At 47.3% G+C, this 19,128-nt stretch overlaps 1 protein-coding gene across 14 annotated transcripts in view; it reads left to right on the top strand.

Moving 5' to 3' along the window:
* Window positions 1–19,128, top strand: part of LOC110503394 (roundabout homolog 2) — a 606,556-nt gene that overhangs the window by 228,357 nt on the left and 359,071 nt on the right. Inside the window, exon 1 of one of the 14 annotated variants that reach the window (XM_036961730.1) lies at window positions 16,484–17,260. The exons of the other annotated variants lie outside the window; for them this stretch is intronic. Within the exon in view, the coding sequence (XP_036817625.1) occupies window positions 17,206–17,260 (55 nt within the window). The 5' untranslated portion in view covers window positions 16,484–17,205. Of the gene's footprint in view, window positions 1–16,483; window positions 17,261–19,128 lie in introns of those variants that run through there. 14 annotated transcript variants of the gene reach the window in all.

The raw sequence follows: 19,128 nt of genomic DNA, 5'->3' as shown, positions 1-19,128 counted from the left end.
GTGGGTAGTAATAGCACTATTTCAGGGGTCCAACATGGAGTGGATGGATAAGAGGGTAATGGAGAAAGCATCCTGAGAAGGTCTCCACAGAGCACAAAGAGAAGCAGCCATTCAGCAGTATAAAACCACTGCTGCTTTATGAGATACACAGACACGGGTTTTACTGGGCTGTTTTCATTCCAATGATAAATGTTATTGCAAAATGTCATAATATATCCCCGTATATCTGTCATTATTATCAATGAGGCATCGGTTGCTACTAGCGCATAATGTTTTTGTTCAGTGTGCGTTTATTAAAGGAGGGTCTTCTCGTCTCGTGCAATGTTCCCTCTAAACAGCGTGTTTCTGTGATCGAATCAGCATTATATCAGCCCCTTTTCAATGCAACAAACCAAACCAAATAAGATGAAGTCTGTGGAGCTAAATTCTATTGGCGTGGTAGCCTACAAGCGGTCTTTCAGTCACCTGTGAGTGAATGCTCTTTTCAGATCAGTTCAGATCAGGGCCTGTGCATAATCGTTGATTTTCTTTACTAGTTAGTGAGTTATTAGCCCACTTATAGATAAGTTTAGGTCAGGAATGGGGAGTTACTGCTTCCTACATTTCAAGCAGTTTCTGAAAAGCCAGTCGGGTAACAATCCAGTCAGTATTGTATTTTGAATATGTTGATTAGCCAATGAGCAGAGGGGTAGTCTACCTTGTCCAATTCTCTGTATGGTAATAATAATTATTTTAATTTTGTGGTGTTTCCTCATACAACACAATGCAACGCAATATACAGTCACCTATTTGGCCCATGGTGTTTACAGACCAAATTTAAAAAAATCACTAAATTAATGCCAAGCCCCTGATAATGTTCAATGTAGCTCAGTTGGTAGAGCAATGCGTTTGCAACGATTCCGGGGACCATCCACACGTAAAATGTATATATGCATGACTGTACGTCGCTTTGGATCAAAGCGTCTGCTAAATGGAGTATTGGAATTTTCTGGAAAAGGTACAATGTGATTGAGCAGGGAGGAGTCATGGAAATTCTCATTCCATAGTAACATCCATCACTCCTGATAAAGGAGTTGGGATTGTGCAGGATTGCTATATGTTTCAACCAGAGACTCCATCATCAGCTTCTGACTTGTCAACAATTCAGCCCCTCCTGTAATTATTCAGGAATCTCCATGGAGAAAACCCCAGCTCCATATGATTGCCCCTCCATCCTCCCCTCTCTCTCTCCCTCCCTCCTTCCTCTCCTCCCTCCCTCCCTGCCTCCTTCCCTCCTCTCCTCCCCTCTCACTCTCCAATCCCCCTCCCCCTCTCTCCCTCCCTCTTCCCCTCTCTCCCTCCACTCCCTTTGAAGACAGATAGTCCTGATTGAGTGTGTTTGGGTTTCCCCACGCCTGACTCCAAGCATGTCCTTGGCCCCCCGTCAGTGGAGCAGGGATGTGGGGCTTGAATGACGGGTAATTCCTGGAGACAATCTGGACAGCAGTGTAGAGCAGAATGCGGAGAGGCAGTATAATGATGTCTGTAGCAGCGGTTTGAGGAGGAGGATTGGAGAGGAAGGCCACTGTCCAGACTGATAAACAGGGGAATGGAAGAGATGTTTGGGAGGCTCTTGTACTCCCCCTCTTCATCCCCCACTTCATCCCCTTTCCCCCGTCTCGTCAGAGCTCAAGTATTCGCTCCTCACTCATTAGCTCTGGCCTGCAATCACTCACCAGCCTGTGCTGTTGTTTACCCAGCCCTGTCATGACAACAGCCTGGCACGCACCCTGCTATCAGGCTCTGGCCTGGCCCGGGTGGGCTGGCTGGGTGATGGTTGGTGGAATGACAGGCAGGAGAGAGGAGAGATGTTCAGACACACAGGCAGATTAAGACGTTCCTTTCTTTGCTCATCTATAGGAAAAGCAGCTCGGCTAATGAGCTGCAGCTCTCAGAACCCCAGGAGCATGCTCTTTCATCACCCAGACAGCCAGGGAAACTCCAAAAAGACAGGAATCTTGTTAAAATGGAAAGACAACTGAAAGAGAGTGAGAGCAGGAGGGGGAGGAGACTTTGAGATGAGGAAAGAACGAGGGGGAGAAGGGAGCTGGATGGATTACCTATTTTTGTTGTTGTTGTTAAGTTTGTATTTCCTCCACTCAGTTTTATAAAGCCATTTACAGGTCCTATTTTATTGATGGGGAGAAGAAGGAGAGAGGAGAGGAGGGGAGCCGGTTCAGGGGGAGTCACAGTCCCCCTCCCAATGCAGCATGACGTACCTGTTTGGATTGGGCTCCGTGGATACACGAGGACAGACAGATGCTGCAGCATACCTCCAGTGTACCTGGGGGAATTCCTCTGCTCTGCTCAGGCGTGAATTATTGAGCCGTTGTGCAGCAGCCAGGGCCTCTGTCTCTTTGCTCTCTGTCATTACATCAGTCAGAGGTAATGAAGGCTGCAGCCTGTCTGCCTAACCGTTCGGCTAGACAGGAACTGAGGGCTGGGGCTGAGGGCTGAGGGCTGGGGCTGAGGGCTGGGGCTGAGGGCTGAGGGCTGGGGCTGAGGGCTGGGGCTGAGGGCTGGGGCTGAGGGCTGGGGCTGAGGGCTGGGGCTGGGGCTGGGGCTGAGGGCTGGGGCTGAGGGCTGGGGCTCAGTGCTGGGGTTCAGGGCTGGGGCTGAGGGCTGGGGCTGAGGGCTGGGGCTGAGGGCTGGGGCTGAGGGCTGGGGCTCAGGGCTGGGGCTGAGGGCTGGGGCTGAGGGCTGGGTCTCAGGGCTGGGGCTCAGGGCTGGGGCTGAGGGCTGGGGCTGAGGGCTGGGGCTCAGAGCTGGGGCTGAGGGCTGGGGCTGAGGGCTGGGGCTGAGGGCTGGGGCTCAGGGCTGGGGCTCAGGGCTGGGGCTCAGGGCTGGGGCTGAGGGCTGGGGCTCAGAGCTGGGGCTGAGGGCTGGGGCTGAGGGCTGGGGCTGAGGGCTGGGGCTGAGGGCTGGGGCTCAGGGCTGGGGCTCAGGGCTGGGGCTCAGGGTTGGGGCTCAGGGCTGGGGCTGAGGGCTGGGGCTCAGAGCTGGGGCTGAGGGCTGGGGCTGAGGGCTGGGGCTGAGGGCTGGGGCTCAGAGCTGGGGCTGAGGGCTGGGGCTGAGGGCTGGGGCTGAGGGCTGGGGCTCAGGGCTGGGGCTCAGGGCTGGGGCTCAGGGCTGGGGCTGAGGGCTGGGGCTCAGGGCTGGGGCTCAGGGCTGGGGTTCAGGGCTGGGGCTCAGGGATGGGGCTCAGGGCTGGAGTTCAGTGCTGGAGTTCAGGGCTGGGGTTCAGGGCTGGGGTTCAGGGCTGGAGTTCAGGGCTGGGGCTCAGGGCTAGGGCTCAGGGCTAGGGCTGAGGGCTGGGGCTCAGGGCTGGGACTCAGGGCTGGTGTTCAGGGCTGGTGTTCAGGGCTGGTGTTCAGGGCTGGGGCTCAGGGCTGGGGTTCAGGGCTGGGGTTCAGGGCTGGGGCTCAGGGCTGGGGCTCAGGGCTGGGGCTCAGGGCTGGGGCAAAGGATCCCACCACTGGCAGTGGCAGCGCTAAGGTACATTTAACAGCATGGATAGCCCAGTGTTATTTTTGGAAGGAGGAATGGGCATCCAGACAGTGAGCTGAAGAATGTGTGTCTGCTACAGAGAGATTGATGAGAAACTCACGTCTGAAGGGGAGTATTGTGTGAAGATGGGAACTCGGTTCGGTTTAAAACCCTCTGTACATACAAATGGATACTTTCCCTTGCACAACATCAACCTCTTGGTTCCCTTCTAATCCCTTCTTCCTTTACTTATCTTCCACCCTCCAGGGGTTTCAACTCCCTTAGTAAAAGGACAGGATTGTGTGCTATAAATCAAGAAGATTTCCCCAGATTTGTCGAGTCTGTCTCCAAGTCTGCCTCTGGTCAGTCATCTGCCATACTAGGTCTAAGAGTCACGACTCCAGAGCAGATCCCGTTAGGAAAATGTGAAAGGTCTCAGAGAGAGTGAGATGGGTCAGATGTGGGTGTTGTGTTAATGGGGATGGAGATGAAAGAGAGAGGAGGGAAGATGGATCTTGACAGGGTCTAAGGCCAAGAGACTAGGGCTTGTGCTTTATCTTTCCCTCTGTTCAGCTGAGGGTCTTCAATGTGGAGGAGGACCCAGTGTTATTGTGTCTTGACATGTCTTGGGAGGTCTTTGACAAGACAATATTACACAGTAGCCCCGTAGTAATGACATCATCACATAAGTGTGGAATGTGTCTGTATAATGATCCCCTCTTTTGTGTGTCATACGTACTCCTCTCCTCTCCCTCTGGCAGGCTGACCTGCGTCTGTCTAAGGCTGACTGTGAAGCATAGTGCCGCTGAGATTATCCATCTCATTACATCAGGCCTCTGTCTGGCTTCCTCTTCCACTAACGCTAAACAGTTACCTGGGAAAGCTGTGTGTTTTGTCGTCCTTTTTTATTCCAGGATAAACCGTATTGTTTTTATTCCAGGATTTACCATATTGTTTTTATTCCAGCATTAACCATATTGTTTTTATTCCAGCATTAACCATATTGTTTTTATTCCAGGATTAACCATATTGTTTTTATTCCAGCATTAACCATATTGTTTTTATTCCAGGATTAACCATATTGTTTTTATTCCAGCATTAACCATATTGTTTTTATTCCAGGATTAACCATATTGTTTTTATTCCAGGATTAACCATATTGTTTTTATTCCAGGATTAACCATATTGTTTGGTGCATTTCCTAGTCTGTCTCCATAAAATGATATACCTTCTGTAATTTTCACATGAACACAAATACTTGTTATTGAAGTAGAGGAGTAATCCACAGTAATCCTGATAGGAACAACAGTTGATAGCATCACAGTAATCCTGATAGGAACAACAGTTGATAGCACCACAGTAATCCTGATAGGAACAACAGTTGATAGCATCACAGTAATCCTGATAGGAACAACAGTTGATAGCACCCCTCCTCACAGGAAGAGGGAGGGGTCGATACATTACATGTCCTCTGCCTTGTTGAGTGTGGCTTCTCTCCACACTCATCTCAAGTGTCTGTCTCCTCCCCACAATGTTTCCAGCTCCCTTTCGTCCCGGCCCCGGCTCTGTCTGGCCCGACCAGCCTCCTCCATAAGCCCCTCTCTGGGAGTATCATAGAGACTGGGACCCTACATGTGCTCTGGCTTGGACAGCGGCTCCTCTCTCTCTCTCTCTCTCTCTCTCTCTCTCTTTCTCTCTCTCTCTCTCTCTCTCTCTCTCTCTCTCTCTCTCTCTCTTTCTCTCTCTCTCTCTCTCTCTCTCTCTCTCTCTCTCTCTCTCTCTCTCTCTCTCTCTTTCTCTCTCTCTCTCTCTCTCTCTCTCTCTCTCTCTCTCTCTCTCTCTCTCTCTCTCTCTCTCTCTTTCTCTCTCTCTCCCTCTCTCGTTTTATTGGGCTGGATTAATCCAGATGTGTTGACGTGTGTAATGTTGTCCTCTAGAAACGGAGGTGATTTCAAACCCCTCTTTTTCTCTCCCCCATATCACATTAATGGAGTCGAATAGGAAAAACAGGGCCACTTGAGGTCTTGCAGCAGACAGGCACAGTCTCAGGCTGCAGGAAGGGTCTATTAGTGTTCAACCTGCCATGTTTCTCTTAGCAGTCAGTCACCACAGAGATGGACTGAACAGTGGTGTCAGAGATAGTCCTTCTCCTTCAGTCTCAAGCCCCCTCTAGCAGCATGTGTCCTGCCCACCGCTGAGTGAAGTGCTCTGCCAAACAATGCATCATGTCTACAGGTTGATGACTTGCTCCACATATTTAGTATTTAGTTACATCAGTCGTGTGTTTAGAGTGATGGAGGGAGACGAAACTAAAGAATCATATAGACAGATCCCTTGGTCATGTTAAAGGCAAATTAGTTGAGCCTGCAATATAAGGACATCACATTTAGTGTGTTTAGTGTGGTGAGCAGAGCACAGCTTAATATCCATGTGTGACAGGACTGGGCCCATTATTAAGGCTGTGAACCGAGTCGGGTGACAGGGCTAGGCCCATTATTAAGGCTGTGAACCGAGTCGGGTGACAGGGCTAGGCCCATTATTAAGGCTGTGAACCGGGTCAGGTGACAGGACTGGGCCCATTATTAAGGTTGTGAACCAGGTAGGGTGACATGGCCCATTATTAAGGCTGTGAACTGGATCGGGTGACAGGGCTAGGCCCATTATTAAGGCTGTGAACCGGGTCAGGTGACAGGACTGGGCCCATTATTAAGGTTGTGAACCAGGTAGGGTGACATGGCCCATTATTAAGGCTGTGAACTGGATCGGGTGACAGGGCTGGGCCCATTATTAAGGTTGTGAACCGGGTCGGGTGACAGGACTGGGCCCATTATTAAGGCTGTGAACCGGGTCGGGTGACAGGACTGGGCCCATTATTAAGGTTGTGAACCAGGTCGGGTGAAATGGCCCATTATTAAGGCTGTGAACCGGGTCGGGTGACAGGACTGGGCCCATTATTAAGGCTGTGAACCGGGTCGGGTGACAGGGCTAGGCCCATTATTAAGGCTGTGAACCGGGTCGGGTGACAGGACTGGGCCCATTATTAAGGCTGTGAACCGGGTCGGGTGACATGACTGGATCCATTATTAAGGCTGTGAACCGGGTCGGGTGACAGGACTGGGCCCATTATTAAGGCTGTGAACCGGGTCGGGTGACAGGACTGGGCCCATTATTAAGGCTGTGAACCGGGTCGGGTGACAGGACTGGGCCCATTATTAAGGCTGTGAACTGGGTGAGGTGACAGGACTGGGCCCATTATTAAGGCTGTGAACTGGGTCAGGTGACAGGGCTCTGCCCATTATTAAGGCTGTGAACCGGATCGGGTGACATGACTGGGCCCATAATTTATGTTGTGAACCGGGTCGGGTGACAGGACTGGGCCCATTATTAAGGTTGTGAACCGGGTCGGGTGACAGGACTGGACCGGGTCGGGTGACAGGACTGGGCCCATTATTAAGGTTGTGAACCAGGTCGGGTGACATGGCCCATTATTAAGGCTGTGAACTGGATCGGGTGACAGGACTGGGCCCATTATTAAGGTTGTGAACCAGGTCGGGTGACAGGACTGGGCCCATTATTAAGGCTGTGAACCGGGTCGGGTGACCGGACTGGGCCCATTATTAAGGCTGTGAACCGGGTCGGGTGACAGGACTGGGCCCATTATTAAGGCTGTGAACCGGGTCGGGTGACAGGACTGGGCCCAGTATTAAGGCTGTGAACCAGGTCGGGTGACAGGACTGGGCCCATTATTAAGGCTGTGAACCGGGTCGGGAGACAGGACTGGGCCCATTATAAAGGCTGTGAACCGGGTCGGGTGAAAGGGCTGGGCCCATTATTAAGGCTGTGAACCGGGTCGGATGACATGACTGGGCCCATTATTAAGGCTGTGAACCGGGTCGGGTGACAGGACTGGGCCCATTATTAAGGCTGTGAACCGGGTCGGGTGACCGGACTGGGCCCATTATTAAGGCTGTGAACCGGGTCGGGTGACAGGACTGGGCCCATTATTAAGGCTGTGAACCGGGTCGGGTGACAGGACTGGGCCCAGTATTAAGGCTGTGAACCAGGTCGGGTGACAGGACTGGGCCCATTATTAAGGCTGTGAACCGGATCGGGTGACATGACTGGGCCCATTATTAAGGTTGTGAACCGGTTCGGGTGACAGGACTGGGCCCATTATTAAGGCTGTGAACCGGGTCGGGTGACATGACTGGCCCCATTATTAAGGCTGTGAACCGGGTCGGGTGACAGGACTGGGCCCATTATTAAGGCTGTGAACCGGGTCGGGTGACAGGCCTGGGCCCATTATTAAGGTTGTGAACCAGGTCGGGTGACATGGCCCATTATTAAGGCTGTGAACTGGATCGGGTGACAGGACTGGGCCCATTATTAAGGTTGTGAACCAGGTCGGGTGACAGGACTGGGCCCATTATTAAGGCTGTGAACCGGGTCGGGTGACAGGACTGGGCCCATTATTAAGGCTGTGAACCGGGTCGGGTGACAGGACTGGGCCCATTATTAAGGTTGTGAACCGGGTCGGGTGACAGGACTGGGCCCATTATTAAGGCTGTGAACCGGGTCGGGTGACATGACTGGCCCCATTATTAAGGCTGTGAACCGGGTCGGGTGACAGGACTGGGCCCATTATTAAGGCTGTGAACCGGGTCGGGTGACAGGCCTGGGCCCATTATTAAGGTTGTGAACCAGGTCGGGTGAAATGGCCCATTATTAAGGCTGTGAACCGGGTCGGGTGACAGGACTGGGCCCATTATTAAGGCTGTGAACCGGGTCGGGTGACAGGGCTAGGCCCATTATTAAGGCTGTGAACCGGGTCGGGTGACAGGACTGGGCCCATTATTAAGGCTGTGAACCGGGTCGGGTGACATGACTGGGCCCATTATTAAGGCTGTGAACCGGGTCGGGTGACAGGACTGGGCCCATTATTAAGGCTGTGAACTGGGTCGGGTGACAGGGCTGGGCCCATTATTAAGGCTGTGAACCGGGTCGGGTGACATGACTGGGCCCATAATTTATGTTGTGAACCAGGTCGGATGACATGGCCCATTATTAAGGTTGTGAACCGGGTCGGGTGACAGGACTGGGCCCATTATTAAGGCTGTGAACTTGGTCGGGTGACATGACTGGCCCCATTATTAAGGCTGTGAACCGGGTCGGGTGACAGGACTGGGCCCATTATTAAGGCTGTGAACCGGGTCGGGTGACAGGCCTGGGCCCATTATTAAGGTTGTGAACCAGGTCGGGTGACATGGCCCATTATTAAGGCTGTGAACCGGGTCGGGTGACAGGGCTAGGCCCATTATTAAGGCTGTGAACCGGGTCGGGTGACAGGACTGGGCCCATTATTAAGGTTGTGAACCAGGTCGGGTGACATGGCCCATTATTAAGGCTGTGAACCGGGTCGGGTGACAGGGCTAGGCCCATTATTAAGGTTGTGAACCAGGTCGGGTGACAGGACTGGGCCCATCAATAAGGCTGGGTCAATTAATATGGCTGTGAACCCGGGTCGGGTGATAGGACTGCTGACAGAGGAATGTCATATGGAAGAAGTATGCCCTGTGGAGAGAGGCTGGGCTGCAGGCAGAATCATTCTGCCATCTCCAGGTGTCATTACAGATGCCAGGAGGAGAGGGGAGGAGGTAGTGCTACTGACATCTACATTAATCACCCCAGACCCGACACACATCCCCCCTACACCCCCATCCCCTAATCAAGTTTAAATTTCACATTTTAATGTAACGTGTAAGTACAGTGAAATGCCTTTCTTGCAAGCTCTAAACCCAACAATGCAATAATCAATAGTACTCCACACACCGGTTCCCAGACCCAGCAAGGGGATCATCCTCCATGAACAGTTGTCTATCAAAGAGCTTGCTGAATACCACTCTGGTTTGACCATGAGTAATGTTGCTACCTGAACCTATGACCCTACACACAATTAAAAAGCCTTTCTTCTCTTAGCCACACCGGTGGGGGAACTAACCATTCCTCTCCAGCCCTGAAACCACTGCATTTATTTTCTTTTGCTGTCATCATTTGATTAATTTGTTTGCATTTAATATACAACTTGCTTACACGCACTTAGGATGTGGTGTGAGTGATTTCCAGAGTTGTTCTCCTCCTCTTCCTTGGTGTGTGTGTGTGTGTGTGTGTTGTTGTTGTACAGTCGTTACCTTTACATACTGTAGATACCACCCTACTACAGCTGCAGGCCCCAGTGACCGACACATGCCGCCCTGATTACAAACAACAACAACAAGATGAGAGCAGCCTGGTTACACGCCCGCTGGATCTCCTCCATCATTAGCAGGAATAATTATGGTGATAATCAAGGGGTGTGGTGATAATCAAGGGGTGTGGTGATAATCAAGGGGTGTGGTGATAATCAAGGGGTGTGGTGATAATCAAGGGTTGTGTATCACTCTGAATCTGCTGGGGGATTCATCGTTTAACCCGGAACCATTCTCTCAATGTACACCGTGCTCTTGTGTACTCTGATAGATTAGTTAACAAATAGTTTGTTTTGCACTCAGTCAGTCTATGTATATTAACCACATAAAGGGCATTCTTCAGAGCTATTGACGACCAGCTGAGGTCATAGAAAATATCAGAGGGCTTTGAGAATCAACTTGACCAAACGGCGTCGTTATGAGAAATCACATTAGGATCAACCGAAACAGTCTTTGTAATGACGGACCTCAGCTTGTACCCAGGACAGGACCTTTTGTCACCAGATGGTCCAAATACAAAAGAATGAAAACGTCTGATTGATTATTAGGTTTGATCTAATTCAGTACACATAATTGCACAAATGAGTTGACAGTAATAGAGGATTGATTTGTTTAGGTGAAAATAAATGGTCCATTTGGGCATGGGGCGGGTGTGTTCAGTCAGCTGTCGGTGTGCAGGGGAGGCGACGGAGAGGAGAGGGCAGGAGGGAAGAGGAGAAAGAGATGGGAGTAGTAATCCTATTCTGTTTGTTGCACTCTGCCTGCACGGTTCACTACAGTGTGTTTTGTTGCATTCTGCCTGCACGGTTCACTACAGTGTGTTTTGTTGCATTCTGCCTGCACGGTTCACTACAGTGTGTTTTGTTGCACTCTGCCTGCACGGTTCACTACAGTGTGTTTTGTTGCATTCTGCCTGCACGGTTCACTACAGTGTGTATTGTTGCACTCTGCCTGCACGGTTCACTACAGTGTGTATTGTTGCATTCTGCCTGCACGGTTCACTACAGTGTGTATTGTTGCATTCTGCCTGCACGGTTCACTACAGTGTGTATTGTTGCACTCTGCCTGCACGGTTCACTACAGTGTGTTTTGTTGCATTCTGCCTGCACGGTTCACTACAGTGTGTTTTGTTGCATTCTGCCTGCACGGTTCACTACAGTGTGTTTTGTTGCATTCTGCCTGCACGGTTCACTACAGTGTGTATTGTTGCATTCTGCCTGCACGGTTCACTACAGTGTGTATTGTTGCATTCTGCCTGCACGGTTCACTACAGTGTGTATTGTTGCACTCTGCCTGCACGGTTCACTACAGTGTGTATTGTTGCATTCTGCCTGCACGGTTCACTACAGTGTGTATTGTTGCATTCTGCCTGCACGGTTCACTACAGTGTGTTTTGTTGCACTCTGCCTGCACGGTTCACTACAGTGTGTATTGTTGCATTCTGCCTGCACGGTTCACTACAGTGTGTATTGTTGCATTCTGCCTGCACGGTTCACTACAGTGTGTATTGTTGCACTCTGCCTGCACGGTTCACTACAGTGTGTTTTGTTGCATTCTGCCTGCACGGTTCACTACAGTGTGTATTGTTGCATTCTGCCTGCACGGTTCACTACAGTGTGTATTGTTGCACTCTGCCTGCACAGTTCACTACAATGTGTTGCCCTCTCTGTTTTCACACTGTGTTCTCCTCTCTAATGCTGAATAATTATCACCTGGATGTCACTCTCACTGTAATTTCCTCCATCCCCTTTTATTCTTTGTTAATGCATTAGCAGATGTACTTCTCATTTCGTGACCTGTTCTAAGTGCAGTTTGCCAATAAAACAAACACTTGCAGTGCAACAAAAACAAATGCGTGAATCAAGTGAATAATGTCAACGCGACTTTGTGATGGACCAACAAGTAGAGGCCATTTCTCATGCAGAATTGACATGTCCTTAGTCACAACTCTATTTCTCATGATAGTCAAACATCTTGTTCACGCTTTAGAAACAGAATCTCTGTTAGTGTGTTAATGCAATACCTGCTCGGGATCCCAGTAGCCACTGGAACATAAACAATGTAATCACTTTGCAAAAGCCCATCAGTTTGTACCTTTGTCAATGCCAACTTAATGGAAAAAGCGGGATGTTCCTCCTCGAGGGAAGCCTTGGATCAGCTCCTACCAGGCTGCCTATAACTTATCAGATCCTGGCTTAGGGCTCAGACTCAATGTCTCATTTTCACATAGCAGGCCCTGAGTAAACATCCTCTCGCTTTTAATTAAAATAAATCCACTTTGGTGTGATATTTAGCACCCTGGGGAGAAGTCGTCCACTAAAGGTCCAGAGATACAGTCGGCAGATTGAAGACAGGGGGATAAAGGGATGGATAGAGATAATTATATCACAGAATATCTTCCCTCTTTTCCTTTTTTATAGCCCAGTCCAAATGGAACCCTGTTTCCTACACAGTGCACTACTTGGGCACATAGGGAATGTACATTGTAGGGAATAGAGTTCCATTTTGGACTAGGCCATATAAAAGGAAAAGGAGGAAGCTATTGTTTGATGTTAACAGTAAAATTCCTTTTTATTTTTCCTTACTTTTTTCCAACTCCTTTCCTCTTGTTGTCTACCTACTTTCAGCGCCTTCTACACTATATTTACAAAGTATGTGGACATCCCTTCAAATTAGTGGATGCGGCTATTTCAGCCACACCCGTTGCTGACAGGTGTATAAAATCAAGCACACAGCCATGCAATCTCCATAGGCACATTGGCAATAGAACGGCCTTACTAAAGAGCTTAGTGACTTTACAACAAGTCAGTTGGTCAAATCTCTGGCCTTATAGAGCTGCCCTGGTCAAGTGCTCTTGTGGCTGAATGGTACCAAGTCCCTGCAGCAATGTTTCAACATCTAGTAGAATACCTTCCCAGAAGTGTGGAGGCTGTAATAGCTGCAAAGGGAGGACCAACTCCATGTTAATGCCTATGATTTGGAAGGAGACGTTCGACGAGCAGGTGTCCACATACTTTTGGTCATGTAGTGTATGTGGTTCTACACACTACTGCTCTGTCTTTCTCTCTCTCTCTCTACCTCTTTCTCTCGTTCTCTCTCTCTTTCACTCTTTTTTTTGTCTCCTTCTCTTGTTCTCTCTCTCTTTCTCTCCCCCTCACTTTATATGTTGCTTTCTCTCAGTGTGTGTGTGTGTGTGTGTGTGTGTGGGGGGGGGGGGGGGGGGGGGGGGGGGGGGGGGTTGTGCCAGGGTTTCCGTTAGGAAATTTAGAAAGAGAGGAGATGTAATATGAAACAACTAACATGGGTTGCTAATATGACTAGGATTGTGCCTTTGGCTACTAGACAATGAAAAAAAAGTTAATACAGTATAAAATAATTGCCTCCATGGTCTGATTTTGGCTAGGCTACTTTGAAGCAAGGTAAGACATGCCTCATAATATGTGGTAAATCATTCAGGTTTCAAACAATTAAGTATATGTTGTCAAAATGTATACTGCCTCCAGCTCATTGCAAAGTGCTGTTTGAGGCGTTGATGAAGCCTGCCTTCAGTTGCCTATGCTGTGTGAGGCGTTGATGAAGCCTGCCTTCAATTGCCTATGCTGTGTGAGGCGTTGATGAAGCCTGCCTTCAGTTGCCTATGCTGTGTGAGGCGCTGATGAAGCCTGCCTTCCGTTACCTATGCTGTGTGAGATGCTGATGAAGCCTGCCTTCCGTTACCTATGCTGTGTGAGATGCTGATGAAGCCTGCCTTCCGTTACCTATGCTGTGTGAGATGTTGATGAAGCCTGCCTTCCGTTACCTATGCTGTGTGAGATGCTGATGAAGCCTGCCTTCCGTTACCTATGCTGTGTGAGGCATTTGCTGTTTGAGATGCTATAGCAGCAGCTCTCACGCTGTCTGACTGGTTTTGTATCTGTATGCTGTACGTGTGTGATGATTAAGATACATAATGAATATACTGTACACAAGAGCCAATTGAATTCCACTATATTATGCAAATTAACCTATAGCCAATTTAATTCCACGAAATTATGCAAATGAACCTGTAGACCGATAAGCATGAACGGTCAAATGTATTTACATCAACTGATACTTCCATTAATGAACTGGCTAAAAAGTACAAAAGGATTTTTTCATCTTCTCCAGGACAATTTGAGGTCACCAATTATATTTATCGGCTTTTCTATTTCCGGCTAATGGAAACCCTGGTGTGTGTGTGTGTGTGTGTGTGTGTGTGTGTGTGTGTGTGTGTGTGTGTGTGTGTGTGTGCTGTAGAAATGTAGGATGGAGGGCAAGGCCTTGACAGGGCAAGCTCTAACATGCATCCTGACAAACACAGACGACAAAGACCATGTACAGCTAAAGCTTTTATTCAAGCCAATAGAAATGGATCCCAGGATGCTGACTGTGTGGGTCTGTAAGCCTGTGTGTGTACACTGTGTGTGTACACTGTGTGTGGCGGTGTGTGACTCAGCCATTGGTTATGGAAGTGTGATTTTGTATGAGCTTTGATGTCAACTTTGAAAGGGGGCATTCCAGCCTATGAGGCTGCCACAGAGTAGACCCTTAGTGTTCTCTGTACAGGTTCATAGACACCAGAGTAGACCCTGAGTGTTCTCTGTACAGGTTCATAGACACCATAATAGACCCTGAGTGTTCTCTGTACAGGTTCATAGACACCAGAATAGACCCTGAGTGTTCTCTGTACAGGTTCATAGACACCATAATAGACCCTGAGTGTTCTCTGTACAGGTTCATAGACACCAGAATAGACCCTGAGTGTTCTCTGTACAGGTTCATAGACACCAGAGTAGACCCTGAGTGTTCTCTGTACAGGTTCATAGACACCAGAGTAGACCCTGAGTGTTCTCTGTACAGTTTGATAGACACCAGAGTAGACCCTGAGTGTTCTCTGTACAGTTTCATAGAGCAGAGTAGGCCTGCCATAGATCAAATTTTAAATCAATATCTAAGTTAAATGTTTGGTCAAATGTGACCAATACGTTTCTATAGTACATGTATATCCTGGGGAGAATTACATGTACATAGGATAGGCTACTTATAGTGTTTAGGCTTCCTCTTTAAAATGTTGTGCATTTTTAAAACATACAAACTTCTAGACTGCTCATTGTTCAACGCACTTTTTCAGATACTGTAGCAGACAGACCTTTTCCACAGAATACTGTTGATATGCTGGAATCAGCGTTTGTGGGTTGTCATGATGATTGCTGCCATTAGGGGGAGCTCCGAGCTCACATAGTAACAGCCTGTCTCGTGCGAACAGTCTACAGGCGGCTGCGGCATTGTTGACTCCTGTGTATCTCTGTCCAGTATGCTGGGGATGAGGACAGCCAGACCCGGCGCCAGGATAACTTGACTAAAGCGGCAGTTCAAATCGGCGAGGGGGCACACTTTTTGGGGAGCTTCTTGCATTGTAATTATATTGAAGTCTGCTTATATATCACGCTGTATCACAATAAACATACAGTTCAAATTGCTTATATTCGTTTTACATCACCAATGTTCCAAAGTCTAATTATTATCGGTCAATATTAGCCCATGAGGTCAAATTTATAATTGTGCTTGTCTCTGAATATATTATTCTCTTGACCCACCATTCACAATCTTCTCGTGCTCTGCATGTTTAATGTGCGTGCGCACCAGCGTGCCACAGCAAACAGATGACTAACGTGGTAATCATTCCTGTGCTGCCACTCACTGTCCGCCACATCCAGGCCAGCCACATCAAATATTAATGACACACACAGAATTAGAAGATCTATCTCGCTATGCTGTCTATGAACACAGAAATGCAATGCTGTCTGGGCATTATATATATATATATATTATATATCACACTGAAAAGTAGGCTGTTTTTAGGCAGGATCATAATGAAGTTACCTGTAGAAGTTAAGAAAGTACAATATTTCTTTATATAGGCCTATATATTTTAGGAAGCACTTAAAGGTCCAAATGCAGCCATTTGTATCTCAATATCAAATAATTTCTGGGTAAAAATGAAGTAACTTGCTGTGATTTTTTTTAAATTAAAATGGTTTAAAAGGAACAAAAATTGCTTCTTAGGAACGAGCCATTTCTTAAGCAAGTATGTTGCTAGTTGTCTGAGTGGGGAGGGGAGGGGGAAACTAGCTGTTGTTGGCAGAGAGGTCTATTAAATCATTTACCACCTGGTGATGTTACCAGGCAGGCCAAATCCATCCCACCAAACAGGCTGAAATATCAGGTGGTCTTTGAAATATATATAAAACACAGTTAGATCACATGTTTGACTACTCTGGGCATTTAAGATGGTTTTTCCATCAGATCAACATAATATATATTATGGTTAATAAAAGTTGTCTCCAACATTTCTACATTTGTGAATAATTTCCACCCCAAAAAATCCTGTAAATCTCTCGAAGAATACAATAGGTTATGTGAGCCTGCTGAGCTAGGCTACTTCCGGTGGGTCAAGGACAGAATGACCCAAGTGCTTCAAAGTCACTAGAGTGGTCCCGCAGCAGCATACCCGTGGCACGGGTCCACTTCGTTTGAACTTCATAGGCAGTTCCAACAATATGGCTTTGCCCAATGCACACTTGAGCGCACTCCGTCTCCTCTCCTACATACACCCTTCTCTCCCTCCCTCCCTCCCTGCCTCTCTCCTCCCCCTCCGGATTCTTGTTTTGTGTATGTGTATCAGTCGGGGCTGAGGCTGTGCGGAGTGAGCATAGACCATGGGCTCCTAGTGATAGCGCTGTACAGAAACCAAGAGGGAGGGAGAGGATAGGTTGTTCAACTGACTTGACTGTACATTTACAGTGCTTAGGCACAAGCAAGGCACATGTGATCCTATGGAGCGGGTTCCCTATGAAATGTAAAAATGTACTTATTGACTGAAGTACATGGGACTTTGGGGTTTGTTTAGACACATTTAGACTTGGATATCTATGTATTGATGAGGAACGGCTGAGAGACATCAGTGAAGATTTGCAAGGTGTCCGCCCGGAAGGCGCGTCTCAAGGAGCAGAAACCAAGACGGTTCCTAGATGATTGGATGCGTTTCTCTTGAACCCAGTATAAACAGTTTATACTTTATTTTAGGTTGTCATTTCATATTGTATGGTTTCGTACTTATTGGAAAAATAGACATGGCTATTGCAAGTTAACTTCTGGGAAAAGCAGCTGGAATTTCAGATGATCGCGAGTGAATAATTTGTTTTTACGGCTGTGGATATGAATCTATCCCGGGCTCGAACGTGCGGGCTACAATGAATCCTCTAAATTCTTGGACATCTCAACTGGCTTTAGTCAGTAACTAGGACCTATATAAATCTCAAACTATTGAAAGAAAAGTATTTGCTGCTGTTTGGACATATTTTCCCGGCTAAATCCAAGGATTTGCGCGTAAACCTTGGATGTTTAATATGCTAGTATGGGTCCGCTAGCGTTCATCCTTGTTGCTGGATTATTGTACTTTCAAGTTGATGGTAAGTTATTTATGGAATTTCACATGGTATCAAATCATTCTGTCGTGGAGTTGTATGTGTTTGATATTGGGAAAGAATGGTGCTTTCCAAAAATGACAAAGTTCAACTCTTGCATCTCGTTTTCTTCAGATGTTGTATTCTTATTTAGTATTTTCCTCCATTCAGTTTTAACTATGGTTAATGTTGATATACACTTTATGTGATAGACTATGTAACAAGCTTCTCATGTCGCTGGTTATGATTAGGTTATGCCATGGGTAGTGTGACTGTACAGTATATGTGTTTTATTTTACAATTAATTGGAGACCTGATAGACTGTTTATCGGAGGAGTTCTTGGTGGAAGTTATTTCTATAATCTGGAACGTTAACCCTGAAAGAGGTTATAAAATGGTTTTAGGTTACTGAAATGATGAAGTCAACACAAACTAAAATGTCAGATATCTTTGCCTTCTGTTTTACTGAAGTCACACGTATAATAGCAAAAAATTATGAATTCATCGAAAGTAGTTATATTTGGTGAAAAAAAAGAATGTTAGCCATTCAAAAAATACCCATCTCCATCTTGTCTCCTTGGCAACAGCATCACCACTTTCTGCGTGATGGTATCTAGCCCTTTGACACCTGATGGCCAGTAGAACCCGGCCACTATACCTAACCCAAAGGTGTGCAAATTAGCATAACATATCAACAGGAAAACATAACCAAACAAAAGGTTTGCACTACAATTTCCGCGTCTGATTCAACACTGTATGGTTTGATCAACGATTTAATCACTGATTCGCTGCCAATTTTTTTTTTCCTCTCTAATGAATTTACCGACAGGGAGATGGTTAGATCTGCTTATTTATTTAATAAAATGTTACATTCCACCTGCCCTTTTTGACATAGCTGAGCTCACAGGTGTAGCTGTGCTAGTCTTGGGGAGAGAGATGGGTGTGGACATATATGTGATTGGTTTCATATTCAATCCAGGACCCAAGCCAAGTGAATGATGCATAACACAGCATTTATTCCTGCTGAATAATAACTAGTAGACTTTAAACATGACTGGCACTCACTTTATTTCCTCACTGTTGTTTCATCAATCTTTAATGGTGATACTGTTTGTAATTGTGAAAGTAATTTATACAATTTTGTTTTATTTCTCCCACACGGTTAAAATTAGAGCCCCCTCCTCAATCAATATAACGGGGAGAGTCAGCATTATTTTTATGATTTACAAGGCTTCTTGGGAATCATTGGCCTACAAGGGAGCCAGTTTAATGGAGACATTAAAAGAGCTTCAACTGCAGAGTATTGTGATACCATGAATCAGAGGCCAGGTGACAGGAGGCCTGATATGGTCCTGATCAAAAAATGTGACTAATGGAAAGACGAGATAGGTGGGCCATTGCACCAACACTGAGGTTTACAACGTCACAATTCACAATCCTAATGCCTGAATCATGTTTACTGGAGGGAAGTGTTCATCACCCCTCAGGTACTCACACACACACACACACCTTGTTCTTGAATATGGGTAAGGTTAGTGGTGGGTATTCATGCCAAGGGAAGCCAGGTAGGTCCCCCCACCAAAAAACAAACAAAAAAAACATGTAAAATATTTTTTCTTTCCTCTCTTTGTGTTTCATAATGTTCCTTCAATGTGGATGAGGCTGAATATAACTCATTGGAGAAAGCATCAGATCAAGCGAAACAGCGCCCCTCTGTCTCTCTACGTGTAGGCCATCTATCTGATGCTGTGTGGTCCAAAAGAGTATGACATTGTTGCTGCCCGTAGCATTGAATGCAAGGGAAGCCAGCGAGCATTTGCCCTGCCTTGATGATTTAAAAAACTAAATAATAGCCAATCTGCGTTGAGCTAAAC

Source organism: Oncorhynchus mykiss, chromosome 24, assembly GCF_013265735.2.
Source record: "Oncorhynchus mykiss isolate Arlee chromosome 24, USDA_OmykA_1.1, whole genome shotgun sequence".
NCBI lineage: Eukaryota > Metazoa > Chordata > Actinopteri > Salmoniformes > Salmonidae > Oncorhynchus > Oncorhynchus mykiss.
The sequence above is the reverse complement of the archived record's forward strand: the minus strand, read 5'-3'. Positions and strand labels throughout refer to the sequence as shown.